This window comes from Phoenix dactylifera, chromosome 11 (assembly GCF_009389715.1).
Source record: "Phoenix dactylifera cultivar Barhee BC4 chromosome 11, palm_55x_up_171113_PBpolish2nd_filt_p, whole genome shotgun sequence".
Lineage (NCBI taxonomy): Eukaryota > Viridiplantae > Streptophyta > Magnoliopsida > Arecales > Arecaceae > Phoenix > Phoenix dactylifera.
This window is the reverse complement of record NC_052402.1, coordinates 746,159-763,020: the sequence shown is the minus strand read 5'-3', so window position 1 is coordinate 763,020 and position 16,862 is coordinate 746,159. Positions and strand designations below refer to the sequence as shown.

General features: G+C 42.0%; 2 protein-coding genes across 3 annotated transcripts; one reads left to right on the top strand and one right to left on the bottom strand.

The window, feature by feature from the left end:
* Window positions 1-2,902: 2,902 nt before the first annotated feature.
* LOC103708992 (BURP domain-containing protein 3) lies at window positions 2,903-4,629 on the bottom strand. Its single transcript, XM_008794128.4, has 3 exons — window positions 4,425-4,629; window positions 4,248-4,353; window positions 2,903-4,154 (listed from the first exon to the last, which is right to left on the bottom strand). The coding sequence occupies exons 1-3, from the start codon at window positions 4,458-4,460 to the stop codon at window positions 3,193-3,195; spliced, it is 1,104 nt and encodes a 367-aa protein (XP_008792350.2). The 5' UTR covers window positions 4,461-4,629; the 3' UTR covers window positions 2,903-3,192.
* A 6,620-nt stretch (window positions 4,630-11,249) lies between these two features.
* Window positions 11,250-13,447, top strand: LOC103721546 (heat stress transcription factor C-1b-like). Of its 2 annotated transcripts, XM_039131168.1 has the most exons (3): window positions 11,250-11,863; window positions 11,964-12,768; window positions 12,920-13,447. In XM_039131168.1, exons 1-2 carry the CDS (start codon window positions 11,633-11,635, stop codon window positions 12,729-12,731), a joined length of 999 nt encoding a protein of 332 aa, XP_038987096.1. In that variant the 5' UTR covers window positions 11,250-11,632; the 3' UTR covers window positions 12,732-12,768; window positions 12,920-13,447. The 2 variants fall into 2 exon arrangements, with proteins under 2 accessions (XP_038987096.1, XP_008810034.2); XM_008811812.4 differs by lacking the exon at window positions 12,920-13,447 and having other exon boundaries at window positions 11,964-12,887.
* The last annotated feature ends 3,415 nt before the right edge of the window (window positions 13,448-16,862 follow it).

The window sequence follows — 16,862 nt, the reverse complement described above, 5'->3', positions numbered from 1 at the left end:
TTAATATGTTATTGTTCCTCTTCCTGATTAGTATTTATTTAAGATTATTAGAACAAAAATTATTTGGGGCGGGCATCATAGTACATCATATGGGGCGGAACTCTTTTTTTGCCATGTTTCCTCTTACGCGCATCATAAAGAGGAGATCTGAAAGTCAAATAGAGATATAACTTTTCTATTAACGAACTCCATGGATTCTATAACTTAAAAATAAAAAAAATTATATGCCAATAGAGACCATGAGTGAAGAAAGATCGTCGCATTCTTTCTTTCTCATGTAGTGATACAATCGACTTCTTGGTACATACTGTAAGTTTTTTAAATACACACTTAGTAACAATCCAATACATACCTCTAGATAAATCGATACATCGTGTCCAGAATATGGTGTTCATCAGTACATAGTATATAGCTAGTTGATGCACACATAGCAATATAGTTATCCAATATTCCACTACATATATCCAAATAAATCGATACACAGTTTCTAGAATATAATGTTCGTCAGTGCTCACTACATGACAAAGTAAAATACACTTATCGGCTTTCTGATACATATTGTAAGCTTTCTGATGCACACCTAGTAGCAACTCAATACATACCTTTGCGTAAATCGATACTTAGTTTTTAGAACTTGGTATTCACTAGTACACACTGCACAGTTAGGTGATATACATCTAGCAGAACGAAGAGAGAAAAGGACTCGGAAGGAGAAGAAAGATCTCATGGATGTAAGAGATAGCTTGATGAGAAAGAGAATAGATGGAAAGGCTTGATGAGGAGAAAAAAGAATGTGGCTGGTCTTTCTTCATGGATGGTCTCTTTTGGCACATGCAATTTTTTTTTCTTTTTTTATTTTTATTTTTTGAAGTTAGGAAACTAATCGACTCTTTTAATAGGAATTCTTTTATCCCTGTTTGATTTTTGAATTTTCACTTTAAGATAGGTGCAAAGGAAACATGGCAAAAAAAGAATCTCACCCTATATTTTCTTCTATGGTGCCCACCCCATATGATATTTGTTTAGATTATTAGTTCCTTTTTCTTTAGCTGTCTCGTTGACGTATGCGCTAGGTCTCCCAGCCCTGCATCAAATACATTTATTGGAAAAAAAAAATTCTTAAAATCTTAAATGGTCAGAGTTTGCATAATTAATATGGAGGGAGAATAGAGATTGTTGCAATCCAGGATGCTGGTAGATGTCACGATCTAAAAAACATAAGATGTTTGATTCCTTGTAAACGATGCAATTCATATGCAGAATATTTAATGTACAAGCTTGGAGAGTGTCAGAATAGGCGTTATGGGCCTCCTTGGATGCCCATAATGATATCTTCTGGTTACCGCCAAATAAACAGCGGCAGTTGAGGAGAGGATAGACGCAGGAAAATAATGAGTCCGAGGAACCCAGAGCGAGCGAGTTAACTCAGTTTTCTTGTCTCGAAGACATTATTTGGTGTTTTACCGAGAAAGAAAACATTATTTGGTGATTATTCCTCGGTCATGTTTTCATTTACTTACAATTCTTGATGTGTAATCATACACACTTAGGCTTATTTCAGGCACTAAAATAAAACGTGTCATCAAGAATTAATTTCTTAGTAAATTAAATCTTGATAATTAAATGACAAATTTTCAGTGATTCATCTCAAGGGTTTAATTGGATTACTGGATTCTTTTTTGAGATTAGAAAATGCTAATCTCCACCTTTTCCATCCTACATCCATCCAACTTATTGCGGGCTAACTTCAACCAGAATTGAACCCCCTATCTCCTTGTCAAGTGGCAAGGGAGGATGCTACGCAAGCAAAGCATCCATATAAATAGAGCGACCATGCAGCGGTCTACAAGTCTAACAAAGCGACCATGCAGCGGTCTTTGAAATTTCCATCCAAATAGAGCCTTCAATGTTAGACGCAGCTGGGATTTGAGCCACTAACCTTAGCCAACAAAAAATGAAGTAATGAGATGGAATCATCTCATCCATGTAATAGGTGGTTGCAGGGCTGGGGCATAGTTTGTATACTACCCAAGTAGCATGGTTTTATGATGTTACCCCCATATAAATGTTTCCTACTGAACACAACATTGCTTAAATTTAGACAACAAATTAATGGTTGTTACCCTATAATTTATGCAATACGTGTCACTCGTTGGAGCCGTCACGGTTCAAAATTAATGTCTTATACTATGAACATCATAATAGTGCCACCTAGACCTAGGTAGTAAAACTTCACTCACTCATCAAGATGTTACCACCCTTGATTCGATAGCTTGGTTGGTTGCATTGAGAATGGAACGTAATTTTTTTCATCTTTTCCTGTCTCTCTTCTTGTACCATTTGCACAACAATGCTGATGAGTGTATCTGAGAAGCCCTTCTCTACAAATATGATCTGAGGTGCATGACAACAAAATAACAATTATTTACCAAAAATATGAGGGCTTGTTAATTCGCTATCATTGCTGTTTTTACGCTTTTGTTTTTGCACAAAATAGTAAACTACAACAAGGAGATTAACGTTCAAGATAGGATGTGCACAATACTCTTCTCTTTTAATTTCTTGTTTTTGTTTTCACTCTTATTTTAAAAGCGGCAAATATTTGCTTTGAAAAACTCTAAAAATTCACAACAACAAAAAAAAGTTTCATCAAACAAGTTGCTCGATCTAATTTAATTGTTTTTCTTCTTACCTGCCATTATTTTTCTAACCGTATTGTTTTATGCTTCCTATAACTTTTTTTTTTTAATTTTTTCTTGTCGTGATCATGTCTCTTTCACCAGCGTTTTGCATTCACTTCACCTATGAAAACTGGCATCCATATTCTCATAACTTCAACCCTATCCGGAAAGAAGAAGGATAACTCTCACCTCAACTTTAAGCAATTGCAGAGGCATAGATATAAAAGTATATATAAAGCTGATCTCAGATGCTCTTATTATTATTATTACTACTATATAACATATCAAGATCACATATATATCATCATGATAAGCCCCCATAGCGGCTAATAGACTAAGGCGGCCCTGTCATACAATATACACTACCATGCAAGTAACGCAACACAAGCGTAAAAATAAAATCCAACGGTGTAGGCTAAGAGATGCCATGGAGCCCTCCATAAATTAAGCATGAAGCAGTGGATGAAGTCATTCATGGAGAGCTCCATTAATGAGTGGAGCGGTCGTTTCTCTAGCTGCTACGGCTCCACACCACATGGTCTTGTGGCAAGAAGTGACACACAGGCACCGTCCCGGGCTTCACCTTGAGCACTTGGAACGCCAGGTGCTTAGGGTTCCACGCCTTGGTGTCGGTGTGGCAGACCGCCACCGCCTCCACCTGCGTCCCGTCCTTCCCCACCATCTCCACCGTGTATGCTCTCGTCGCGGTCGTCGCATGGCAGTAGAACACGGCATATGCATAGTTTTCCGGGTGGCACGCCACCAGCTCCGTCCCCGCCATCCTCCGCACACCGGATGCCCTTATCGTGTACGGCTGCGCCGGCGTTCCCTCCTTTTCCACCTCAGTCGAAATGGCCTTGACGTCGTGCGTTCCAAGGCTCGACGTGCTGAACTCCACCATGGACTCCAGAGAGGTGGCGCAGTACTTCTTCTCGCCGCCCACCGCCGGCTGCTCGCACTCATTAAGCGTCTTCTTCATCGCCTCGGCTTCAACGGAGTCGGATTCTATCGAAAATCGATCGAGTATCGCCGGGAGCTTGGATGAAGAGAAGGGGATGGAGTCGGCCTCTTGGCGGGGGAGGAAGGTGGCGCCGGAGGTGGTTTCGGTGAAGTGGAGGTTCATCTTGGCGCCGGGGCGGAGGTCCTTCTCCAAGAAGAAAAGGGCGACGTTGGGGTCGTCATGGAGCTGGGTTTCGGTGGCGGCATAGTTGTAGTCGAAGGGCGAGTTTCCAGGCTTCACGTTGACCACCACCGGCTTCTTCTTCGGGTAACGAGTGTTTACCCTGACTCCACCGTGTCCCACACCGACGCTGGTGCCACCTGGCTTCCCCCTTCCGCCGCCGACATAAACGCCAACGCCGCCCCGGTTAACGCCAACGGTGGTGCCGCCGGGCTTTCCCTTCCCTGCGTTCACATTAACACCTCCCTTCCCTACGTTGACAGAGGTTCCCGCCTTCTCGTCAGCAAACACATCTATAATTTCCAGGGAGGATGACCGTCAGTATTACATAAAAAAAAGGAACAGCTCTGAGAGAGAGAGAGAGAGAGAGAGAGAGAGAGAGAGACCAGGGCTCAGGAGATTGCTGATGGCTTTCGGCATGGGAGTGTTGGGGAGAACTGAGTGCCAGTAGAGCTGGGGAGATGAGGCTGCATGGCCCCCTGCTGCTGCGAGCTGGAAAAGAACATGGTTTCTCTGTTAGAAAGATAGGTAGATTAATTCAACAAGGGTTTGGTTTAGCTTACCAAGAGGAAGGAAAGGAGAAGTAGGGAGCGATCCATGCGGATGATAGACAGGCCAGAGAAGAAACAGCGAAGAAAAAAAAGACAGCAACCCCACAAAATCAATGAGTGGAAGAAAAGAAAAAGAAGTGCGGGTATTTATAAAAGGGAGGTGGCCAGGGCCGGATATGGAGAAAGACTCTGCACTCGTACTGTAGACTGAGAGGAGCGGCTTATGGGTCTCAATTCACCACCTAGAAGAAGGACGAAATTAATAACGGCGATTCAACCACCATCCCCGTCTCACGCCATTGAATTAATGAATGCCGTTGGCAGGTGGCACCGGTGTTTGGTGGCTGGGAAGCGTTGCGCTAGACGCCTGCGGCATCATCTAATGCTTGCATGTCAAGAGAGATCTGAAGGGCCCATGATTCTCATTTCTGTACACCGGCGGGCCCTTACGGATTGATGGAGTGGGAAGTGATGGAGACCAACCAGCTCAAGGTCAAAAATGGGCACCCACCTTTGCCTTCCGTGGCTGTCAAGTCTTGAGTCCACGTTGCATCACCTTAAATGCAAGCTAGAGGAGCACGTCGTTTCTGGTAGCTAAGCTGGGAAGTGGGATTAATCTCTCTCATTAAGAAGAAGTTACACCCGAACTTACCATTAAGAGGCTGCTGTATACTTCTTGTGTTTAAGCTGTCAAGTAGCAGCAAAGAAGAAGGATATACATGGCATGACCATTCATGTATCGGATGAGATCGAGTCGAGTTGCGTAGCTACTTGAAATGTGCTGGAGTCTAAAAATTTTCTGCAATTGCAGCAGAATTCTAGCGAATTCGTACCTATAATACTGTATGATAGACTTCGGGAAACGATAATTGTAGATAAATTTGTTATTTTCCATTTAAAACCAGTTTCATTTACAATGAACCTTCAAGGTAAATTGCATGCATGACCAATAAAGTCTTTAACACCAACCAACTACAGTAATCTGTCTCATGTAAGTTTAGATCTCTTCCACTTGTTCGGCCATCTCCTCTCCTATCGTTTGATGAAGAAGGCAATATCTCTCCTTTTCAAGGGAGAAAGAGAAAATTAGTTTCTGAGTTTAGTTGGGAGCACAGAAATCTTCTGGTTTCTACTGGCTATTCCACATGACAAATCCATTAATGGAGGCGCGGGCCCGCAGCTTCATGAGCCTAATGATGTGTGGAGCCTGAGCAGGCCACCTCTACTATGCTTGAATCCGATCCATATAGAGACGTATTGGGCAAAAGAACGTGAAATATAATTGATAAAATCCGAAACAACACGCACGTGAGTGATAAACGTGCAAGGCTCGATCATCTCCTTTTTGCTCTCTGGTTTTCATTTACTTCTGCAGTTTTAAATCACAATCACTAAACCATGCAACCCCGAAGTCGTTTCTGGTTGGATGTCTTCAAGTGACATTAATTATTCCTAAAAAGTTTTCGGTGCCCATCTACTTTCCGTCTCTTTCTGACCATTCTCTTCCAAGCCAGCAAGCGAAGCGAATTGCATCAGGTGCGTCGCTGGGCACCCACCTGACCCAAGGCTGATAACTTCGCGATCGAGCCTTTTACAACAGTGGTTGTTGTAATGGCAATTCTTAGCCGTCATAATGGGAAGTTATTTGAACACAAAGTTGTCTGATTATGTCCTATTTGTATAACAAATCTTATTTTAAAACTGACATAGAGAATCAGAGATTTAAATTCGAGTTATACTATCTTAATGAGACGGATGGTGAAGAGATATTGGGCTAATTCGCCTAGCCATATATATCCCGATAGTGAACTGATTTGAATGGAATCAATTTGTAATGTTGATCGCTCTAATATGAAATGATAAGCGGGTTAGAAATCATATGTCCGATATGTGCCTAATCTATTAGATTTCCACGTCATTTGCCTTCTTAAACCTTGACAGGATGTTCTCATACTACGGAAGCATGAGTGGGGGAGGCCATAGATACCCTCTGAAAATAAATATCTATGTTTGGTTGGCTATTTGGAACAAGACTTAGATTAAGATGTCACCTTTTTCTCCATTGACGGTGTAGCCTTGTAGGGATGTTTCCTTTTAAGAGAGATGGAGAGAGAGAGAGAGAAAGAACGACTAGGACGTTATCAATTTGAATCCATACTATGCAAATCGACAAACGAAGGCTCTGTTTGGAATTACCGTCGATTCCCAGCTTTTGACTTTTATTTCCAGAAACACAATGAGGACCAGACTGGCCTTTGGTAACATAGTTTTTATTTTTCATTTTCTTTTGAAAATTCTTTCTCATTATCTAGAAATTATAGAAACTAAAACAAAAAAAATTCAATTTCTTTTTTTTTTCTTTTTAAAATCAAAATCATTCATGGTCACCACTGCTACTACATCTATTGCCACTTTTTTCTTCACTTTCTTCCCCACTAATGCTAGCTATCAGCTGCCGGCATTGCTAGCCACTGATACTAGTAACTTACCCCATCATCACTGCTATCACCATTGACTAGTACTATCAACAATTATCTTTAATTGTCTGCCACCATCACCGACTGCTACTACAACCAAGTACAATCTAAGCATCTATCAAACAATTTTTAATTTTTGATTTTTTATAAATAAAAATTGATTTTAATTTTTTATGAAATTTTAAAATCGACAGTGATGCCAGATGCAACTTGAATTACTGTCAATCAAATAATTTCTAATTCACTATAAAATAACCATTATAAAATAATAATTATGGTTATTATTTAAATTCAAATAGTATACTATATCATGGGACCTCAAAACTATTTTTTTTAACACCACTCGTGTCAGCCACCTGTCTAAGGATGTCAATAAGATGGATTCCATACGTTGGTGAAAAAATCAACATCGAACTTAAAATCCACCACCACTCCCCAAATTTGAAATTGAACCCAATGGTTTTTGAAATCAAAAACTATAACTTCCATAAAAATAAGTAAAATTAAAACCAAAACCAAAAAACCAGAAATTATTTTTTTATTTATTTCAAAATTTTTATAAGTAAATAATAAAGATAAAAGATATCATCCATAATTTCTATAATATAATTCATGTCAACTCACCTAATAAATATATCCAAAAATAATGTGTGGTCTACAATTATCATCAAGTGAAATAGGGGATGGTTCTCCAAATTATTTCATAAAGTTTCTAATTTAACTTCATATTGGATATAAATGCATTAAGGGTATTAACCATTGCGTATTTTCGATTTTGCTTCTGTTTTTAGATTTGGTTTTAGGCAGGAGAATTCACCAAATCTGAGATTGAATCTAAAATCAAATAATTTTTAATTTTTAAGGCTATCACCGAAACCATCTCTATTTAATTTTAGATAAATTTATACTGTTTGACTCAGGATGGATAAAATATTTAGACATCTGTAACCATTGCTATTCCTAAACTAGAGTGCGGGCTACCGAATTAGCACTCTGATTGTGGCTTGAATTATAGGACAAATCCTTTGCCACTTGGTACTGGAGTCTAAGCAGTACTTCTGTTGGGCCCATGCACGCCCAAGTTCTTTTTTTTTTTTTTTTTTTTTTTTTGCTGAAAGCGGAAGTATCATACATAATGTGTATGGATACAACTAAGTAACTCAAAAAATAGTATATCACGGAGTGCACTGGGCAACTCCACCTCTCCACCTAGAGGTGGTCTCCCGAGTGGTCGGCAACAAAGAGACATTTGTTCATTTCATCAAGGCAAAAAAAAAAAAAAAAGTGACATTTGTTCATGAAATGCTGGGTTTTGAACTGAACAGGCCGCCAACTAGGCCTGGAGTCGTTCGTCTGGGTCATACTTACGGCCCGGCCCACAGGCTTTGTCCATGGGAGACAAGTCCGAATTTATGGCCCCAAGGCTACCAAATCGACGCGAGAATTAGAATTTAAGTAGGGTTTGGATACCGGTAGGGTCGCTAAGACATCTCAACGAGAATTAGAATTGTTGTCTTAATAAAGAGAATTTAAGTTCCCGGTCACCGAAACTATTTCATGGAAACCTGGCACTCTGAGCCAAAGTTAGTTTACAGGATTTTGTTGGGCCCTCTGAACCCTAATGAACAGGTTAGGTTTCTCTTGGTTTGGATCTAGCCACTCTACTTCTAAGGCTGATGAATTTTTTTATTTTTTGTAGATCATTGCACTTCGTTGCCGGCCGGCCGACGGAAAGAATGTTTCATCTCTAAATTTCTTTTGGTTTGCACCTCCCCTATCCATCATCCTCCAAGATTTCGCATATCCCTATCCATCATCCATAATGCTCCATGTATAACGGCAGCAATATGTATTTTTTAGAAATGTAATACAATAGAAACATATTGCATAGACTAGTAGTCCTAATATAACACATAAATCTCATGTAAAGAAATTAGAGAAGCGTTCACTTCTAGTCTTGTCCAAGAACATTCTAATAGGACTTTTCTTTTCTCTTTTTCAAAGCAAAACGGTGAGAAAGGCCTCCAAACATTTCATTACATATGAATTGGGTGGGAAAGTAAGGAAGAAGGAAGCATCAAAGAAAAGAAATAAGCAGAGACAAAAAGAGGGGGGGGGGGGGGGGGGATGAATTATTAGGTTTAAGCAGAGAAATTTCTCTGTCCAAGATTTCTGTGCTGCAAAACCAATTCTCTTAGGTGAATTATTGTCGATCAGGAGGTGGGAATGAATCACACTTTGCTATCATCACGGGTGCTAACTCCCAGCGGTCGACTGATATGACTCCTCGATACTAAGAAGGAAGAGTACTTTGACTTTGTTTTAGAAGATAATCTACCGGAGCAGAGGAACGGCTCTTGCCGAAGGCATGGAAGTTTGGATCTCCTACGTAACTACGTTCCAAGAGAAGGAGCCACACCGCCATCATCACCGCCATTCAGTAAAATCTGGGCAAGAATCCCGTCTTTGACCAAGTTTTTCAGAAACTTTTGCTGAAGCTGAAAAGTTTCAGTAGTCCTTCCTCGACTCTTTCTGTTTTTTCAACTCTGTTTTTTGGATGGTGGTTATTTTTCTTTTCCTGTTATTGACTGAGATCTTGTAATAGGCCAATTTGAATTGCCCCCCAAGGGAGCCAGCCATCAAACTGTTTACATATTCTCCTCTTCTCTCATTCATCAATAAAGTTTACGTCAAAAAAAAAGGAAGAAAGAAAAAACGACTTTGAGATGTCACATAATAACGAACGTCAGGCTTTGATTAATTATCATGTTCAAACTGACCCAAACAACAATGTCGCTTGCTATGCCTAGTTTCTTACAGACTTCTAGTTCTAGCTTTGAGAAAAGCCCACGCCCTCGAGCATGGGCACCATCTGTAGCTTGTGGTGTTCCAGTCAGCAAGAATGGCCTGCTCGCTTATTTGGTCCACTATGCTTAGATCATTTTGAGCACAGAACAGTAGAGATGCAGAGGTGGGACCTCTTTTTCCGGTCTTTTTTTTCAGAAAAGTTTGAAGAGCAGGGTTCTGCGAGATGCAAAAGAAACGCCAGGAGTGGAAGTCAGACACTCATAAGATTAAAGTAGTTGCAGAAAACATCTTTTTTCTTCTTCTTTCAATCTAGATATTTATATCCAAAACTTAATCGGCCATCAATCAGCTGTGGTAAATGGTCAAAAATATTGGACTCGCGTTTAGCCATGTTTGGCCATTGTTACTCATACAAAATATCACATTTGGACGGTTTTCCAATAAAATTAACTCTGTAAAGGAAGTTATGAGGATGTAGGACGATCATTGTAAGAATAACCACCCAAAAGGAGTCACTTATGCAGCAAGAAATAACCTCCAAAGAGGAGTCTTTGCTGAATTTGCACGCACTCTTGTATCAATTAATGTATGGCTGTTTACATGCAATTTTACTTACTGACATGGCTGTGCATGGTGGTTATGAAGAGAAAATGATCAATATTAGTTTGGAACTTAGCGCTTTGCACTACGGCCACGTCTGAACGCGCTTGTGATAAATTTTATACGACTTTTTGCTGAGGTAATGGATTGGCCAATTTCCACGCAGCCTAAACCACGGGGCATTGTGATGGGACCTCATTTCGAACGGCCGAAACAAAGCACGCGGCTTCCGTCTCTTGAACTTAAATCCATCCATATCTGGATTACTTTCATGCATTTAAGAACAAAGTTTGAAATGCAGGGATGGTTGTAAAGAGTTATCTGGATATGGTCAAATAGGCCACTACCTATACTCATCATGCATTTAACTCAAAGCAGAATAGGACTGGTTGAGTCTCAGAACGGGTTGAACGCATCTGATCGAATAAAGTTTTAATTTTTTTAATGTACAAATTATTTTTATTTAACCTCAAAAGAATTTGCGAGGAGTTATATATATCAAATTAGATTATAGGTTGATTTTACCGTGACCAGTCTTCGTCATGGATCCATTATAATTTGGGTAAAACCTGACCAAGTTGCCACCCCTATCTGAATATCGTCACCATCGAATATGTCAGTAGCGGGCGAAGTCGTGGTTGGTTAACCATCTCCTTTTGAATCCCTCTTGAAAAAACCGGAGAAAAAAAAGTCTGATGCGTCACTAACCGAATCTACACTGCTGTTAAGTTAGTTGATTAGCCTCGTTATGTCCAGTTTTATATTGTATCGTGTAATCGAACGCACCATTTTAATTCCTGATAGCACTAATTTTTAAGTTGCGCTGCATCAGTCGCGCTAAATTTCCGAGCACTGGCGACGTTACGGTGGCGAGAAGTGACGTGACATATCGCAAGGATCCGGAAGCTCAAACGCCTCCCAATTAGTCCTAATATAAGCCACTCTCTCCCACGACTGCTTCACGCTTTTGTGCCCTTCCGAAGCCAAGGTGAGGATCCCCTCACCGCCTTGCTTTCTCCACTTCTCGGGCGGCTTGTAACACGAAAAGATACATCGGCCTCTCCTCTCTCTCTCTCTCTAATCGGCCACTCTTTAGTACTATCACATCTCATACTCCTAGCTACATATTAATCAGACTCTCTCTCTCTAATCGGCCACTGTTTAGCACTATCACATCTCACAGTCTTAGCTCCCAAGAAAGAGAGAGAGAGAGAGAGAGAGAGAGGTTGACTACAGCGACACCATTAGTGAGTCGTGGCTACCATATAAGTCAGAGAGAGAGAGAGAGAGACCTTATACCTTATCCTGTAGTTTAACTTTCCATTGGGCGTGGGAATGGAAGAGAAGAGCAGCTGCGGTAAAATAGGGTATCAAATCCAGGTGGCGCCCTTCGTGGCGAAGACGTACCAGATGGTGAACGACCCCAGGACCGACGCCTGGATCCGGTGGGGAAACGGGAACAACAGCTTCCTCGTTCTCGACCCCGCCGACTTCTCCCACCTCCTCCTCCCCTCTTACTTCAAGCACAGCAACTTCTCCAGCTTCGTCCGCCAGCTCAACACCTACGTCGGTTCTCCTCCTCTCTCCTCATTAGCCAGCATCCAGTATATGTCTTTCTCTATTCCTGATCTCATGTTTCTCTTCTCTTTCTTTGGCTTGGGTTCAGGGTTTCAAGAAGGTGGATCCGGATAGATGGGAGTTTGCTCATGAATCGTTTCTCCGAGGGCAGACGCACCTATTGCCCTGCATCGTTCGGCGAAAGAAGAGGAACGAGGGCGGCAGCAGCAGCAGCAGCAGCGATAAGAAGGAAGGCATCGAAGGTGAGGAGGAAGAGGAGAGCTTATTTAAAGAGCTCGGGAGGTTAAGACAGGAGCAAAGGGCGCTAGACGAGGAGCTGCAACGGATGAACAAGAGACTTCAAGCCACCGAAAGGCGGCCACAGCAGATGATGTCCTTCCTTGTTAAAGTGGCCGAGGACCCCGACTTCCTTCCTCGGCTTATACTTTCGAAGAAGCAGCAGCTGGCACCGGAGAAGAAGCGGCGACTTGTCGCACCCTCGACACCTCCTTCTTTCTCTCCTCCTCCTCCTCCTCCTCCTTCCCTCCTCATGGCAAGCGCTGTCTCACCACCTTTAGATATCGACTCGGCAGCAGAACAAACGAACTTTTCCACTTTGGGGCATCAAGCTGGGCCTTTAACACTAGAAGCAGAGAGATTGCTACTAATGGCTTCCAGTACTTTGGTTGATACTGGCTGTGATGGTGGAGTTGGTGTTGACAATTCAATTTCATATACGAACGTCCGTGATTCCGATACCGTTATTTCGGGGAACCACATGCGATTTCTACCGGAGTTTGGTGTGGCCGAGACGAGCTCGACAACCCAAAAAGCAGTACCGTTCCCGTTCTCTTTACTCGGCCACGGATTCGTCTAGCCTCGATCACTGTGCTCAGGCAATGAGAATTTAGATTGTAAGAATTATCTTATGCTTTGTCTTCCTCCCGCCTCTCAGGGGGAAAGATATTGTTTAGCTTTCTAGATATTTTGTGCTATTTCGTCACATTAATTTTTGTGCCTTTCTAATCTTTCTCATAACAAGTGTCAACAAATCACTCGTTGCAGCACGTCATCATACACAGAGCAGTGGAGTTTTGGGAAGAAGGATGCTCTTTCTTTCTTTTCTTTTCTTTTTTTTTTTCCCTCTCCCCTTTTCCTAGCGATAGTGGCTACTTTTCGTCACAGCCGTTCGATATTTCGGGCTGGTTTTTATAAATACCGAAGGTGAGCGTAAGCGAAATGGAAAGGCCACCGCCTGAGGAAAGAAAACCAAGAGATAAGGGAGCACGGGATTCCGAAACTTCTCTTTCAGTTGAAGTGAAAGGTTGAGGCGGTTGTGGGCGACGGCATTAGCTGTCACCACGTGGCGAGCTTTTACTGGTTGAACTGTTCCTGGATCGCGCTGGGTCGATGCAAAGGGTTGTGCTCCATGCGACCATGCCTTCATGGCCGTATCCGTGTGGTGGAGTCGGCGGATCTCCTTTGTAATAGATATTGCGGCTATCTTTCTTGTCTCTTTTTCTTAGGAACCAAGCTGGTCCGGGGGGACGAAAGAAAAAATAATCACAATAATAAAACAATGTGCTTGTCGACGATGGTAAAGTAAATAAAGGCGCAGTTTTTGAAGGAAAAAAAAATGGCAAGCATAAAGGGGGGGCTCGGAATCCAGATCAACATGATTGATGGGAAATATATTGGTTTTTAATTGGAAATGGCAGATGCTGATTCGAGGACGCATGTCACATACGTGGTTGCTTGTCTTCCCTGGGGACCGACACCAACAATGATGCTTGAAGGGAAGCCCCTGACATGGGGCTGACGTGCAAGAAAACCGATGTCCCGGGCTTTTTAATAAGTCCCATGCTGTAAGCGGATCGTAGATGTTTTCTCCATTTACAGGTGTGTGCACTTTGGATTTTGATGTCAATTTATAGATTAACTTCGCGTATCCTCGGATTGTTATAGCTTCATGTGAAAGCTTGTTCGATTCTAGTCAAGGATGCCTCGTTTATGCTACATTGCGAGGGTCTAATAATCTATTTGGCTTAGAAATTATGCAAACATGAAATTCTTGAAAGATGTGGTTCTAGAGGGGTTCGAATCTGTTTTCATAGTCTAGTCAGCTGCTGCTGCTATCGTTTTTCTTTTTTAGTAGAGAGTTTGCGGCTCATTTTCTTAAAGTAGTCCCACTGCTTGCAGATGATTTCATAAGCCTTTTCATCGAAGAACTTGGCAATGGCGTGCCCGTACCCGAACAACCAAGCCACCTGCGCTTGAATTTACTGACCAGACTTAGTTTTTCGGGGGATATAGACCTCCCATTCTCCTTCACTTTCCTCCATGCATTGTACTTCCATCCAAAGAAACTAGCTTCAACCCTTCATTCTGTCATCCTTGCTGCGGAGACTGAGACATATCCACTGTGACCCTCCGATTTGGAGGAAAACGGAATGCATAAAGGGCTCGTGTTAGCTCATGTGCTAGAGCAACTCCCAAATATCATACAATAAACAAGGTTGGCAAATTCAAATGGAAGTAAAGGATTCATGAAGTTATGCCAGTTAATCACATACCTAAGCATTTGCACAGTCTGGGTTTTATGGACAATCTACTTTTAATATAGAAGGCCATAAAGCATTATGCGGTTTGTTTTCTTAAAATTCTAATGACTCTCATCAGTGACAGTGTGTGCTTAATTTGTATGATGTTTAAAAGTTGACCATTTTTTGGACTTCAAGTTTAAAACTCTATTTACTCGTCAAAACAAAAAAGGTTGAACACTTTATTTAAGTTTTTTTTTTTTTTAAATGAAGCTCCGTATCTTACTTACCCCTCCTCATCATGCGAGGGACACCAGTATTTTGCCTCGTAAGTTTCTTTTCCATCATGCCTTTACAGGTATAATAACATCATAATATCTTTCAAACCTGACCTACCATATTCATCATCCAGAACAAAGTTTTCCCTTAGGAAGATTAGTAATAAGATGTGGTGCTAACTCAAAAAAATTAATTAGCTAACTCAAAAGTCTCTCTTAATCCTTATTTACATGAGTATATATATACTAGGCAAGAGAAACTCTGATTGTGCAAATCAACAAAATTTTGATATAATTTTAATTGGCTTGGGCTGGATCCGTCAAGCTCCTGGTAATTGACATGGCCATGTTAAGAGCTTGGCACTCATACCGCGCCCATTCTAAGAAGTTTGATCATGCCTGACCCATTGAAAAAAATCTCTCCGATTACATGAGTAATCCGTGACCGACCGATGCACTAAAGCTGATCATGGGTCAGGCTTGAGCATCAAAAATACCAAATTTTACGTAGATCAAGCCCGAATGCCGATTAAAAATGAATAGAGTTTAGGCTTGGTGCCCTGAACACAGCAACAGTGGTAAAACAAGTAGCCCTCTACCAACAAGCTGCTTCACCAGCTCACAGCATATGAACCCGTGACAGTGAAGTGATTCACTTCATGGTGATACTATAGAATTTCGAAGTAACAAATGGCACAGAGTCTGAAGGATATTTCTCTCTTTATGGTGGGTGCAATTAGAAAGTTTCATTGGCCTCCAAGAAGCTTGGAAATTCCACACCAAGCGTGGCCATTTCCAACCCAGAACCTTGCGTCTTGTCTGCACCACTAAACGTGAGATGCGGAGTCCCCTTTATTCATGTGCTTGCCTGCGGGTCTTGCTCCTGTCCACATGCATGCATGGGAACGTGACCTCCTTTCTGGGGCTTGCTTGGGTCTCAGCTGAAGATACCGTTTTTCCGCCCTCGGTCGATGCACCATGCATTGGCCATTTGGGAATGACAATGTGCTTAAAAGCTTGCGCAGGCGAACTTTGCTTCTGCCATCTCCCTACGGCCCTTCTTTCAAAGGCAACGGGATATTATTTTTTTTTTAGTAAAATAAAAGTATCATACATAACGTGTACGAATACAGCCAAAAATATCAAAAAGGAGCACAACACGGAGAGCCGTAGGCAGCTCCATCTCACCCTCCCATAGGTAGTCTCTCGAATGGTTAGCAACAAAAGATGCTATCCAGTCCGCCGTCCTATTGGCCTCTCGAAACACGTGCTTCGCCTGAAGCACCAATCCATCATAAACCATAGCCCAGATATCTCTCAAAAGCGGGTGGTAGTTGCCGACTCCACCCGAAACCTGCAGAATCTACCCAATCACCGTCGCCGAGTCACCCTCCAGAAGGACGTCTCTCTTCTGCAAGACATGCCGAACATAATACAGACCAGACCAGACAGCTCTCAGCTCTACCCCTGTCATCGATATATCAGACAAGTGGCAGCCCCCAGCCGCAATCACCCTGGAATCGGAGCATATGACCAAGAAGCCTGCCCCGCCACACCTACCACCCTGCAGGACGCATCTGTCGAAGTTAACTTTGAGGAAACTCGGGAGTAGGGGCTCCCAGGTGAAAAACACCAACCGGGATGCTCCGCGAGTAGAAAATCATGCAGGAAATCATCGATGTCCACATGCATGTCGCGATCGTTCGACACCGTACATCTTTCTGTCACATCCTTCTGGTTTAATGACCCACCCATGTTCATCCAGTGATCAGAGATGGAGAATGCATATATATGGTGAGGTCTGTTTTTGTACATTGTTGTTCGATCACTGTCTGCTGATTGGCTTGACTCACTTGAATAGGTCATTAGTGAAGAGAATTCAAATAATTCCACTATATGAGATTTCTGACAAGTTAAGGAACCGGTCTAAGTGGATGTGACCCTTCATATAGTAGGTCACTAGCTGATGATTGCTTAACATCTCCGGAGACAAAAGCGGCAGTGTAAACAGTTGTTCTACTTTCCCTCAATTTCCTTAATCCATGAGAGACCTTTCCTCATTGATCGCTACATGCATGCATTTGAATCGACAAGGCTTGTAAACATGTTGAGCTAAACGGAGTATTTGAACTTTTCGGATTAAGCTGGAGAATACCTTAATTGTTGCTGTTCAAGCTTGGCTTGTTCGAC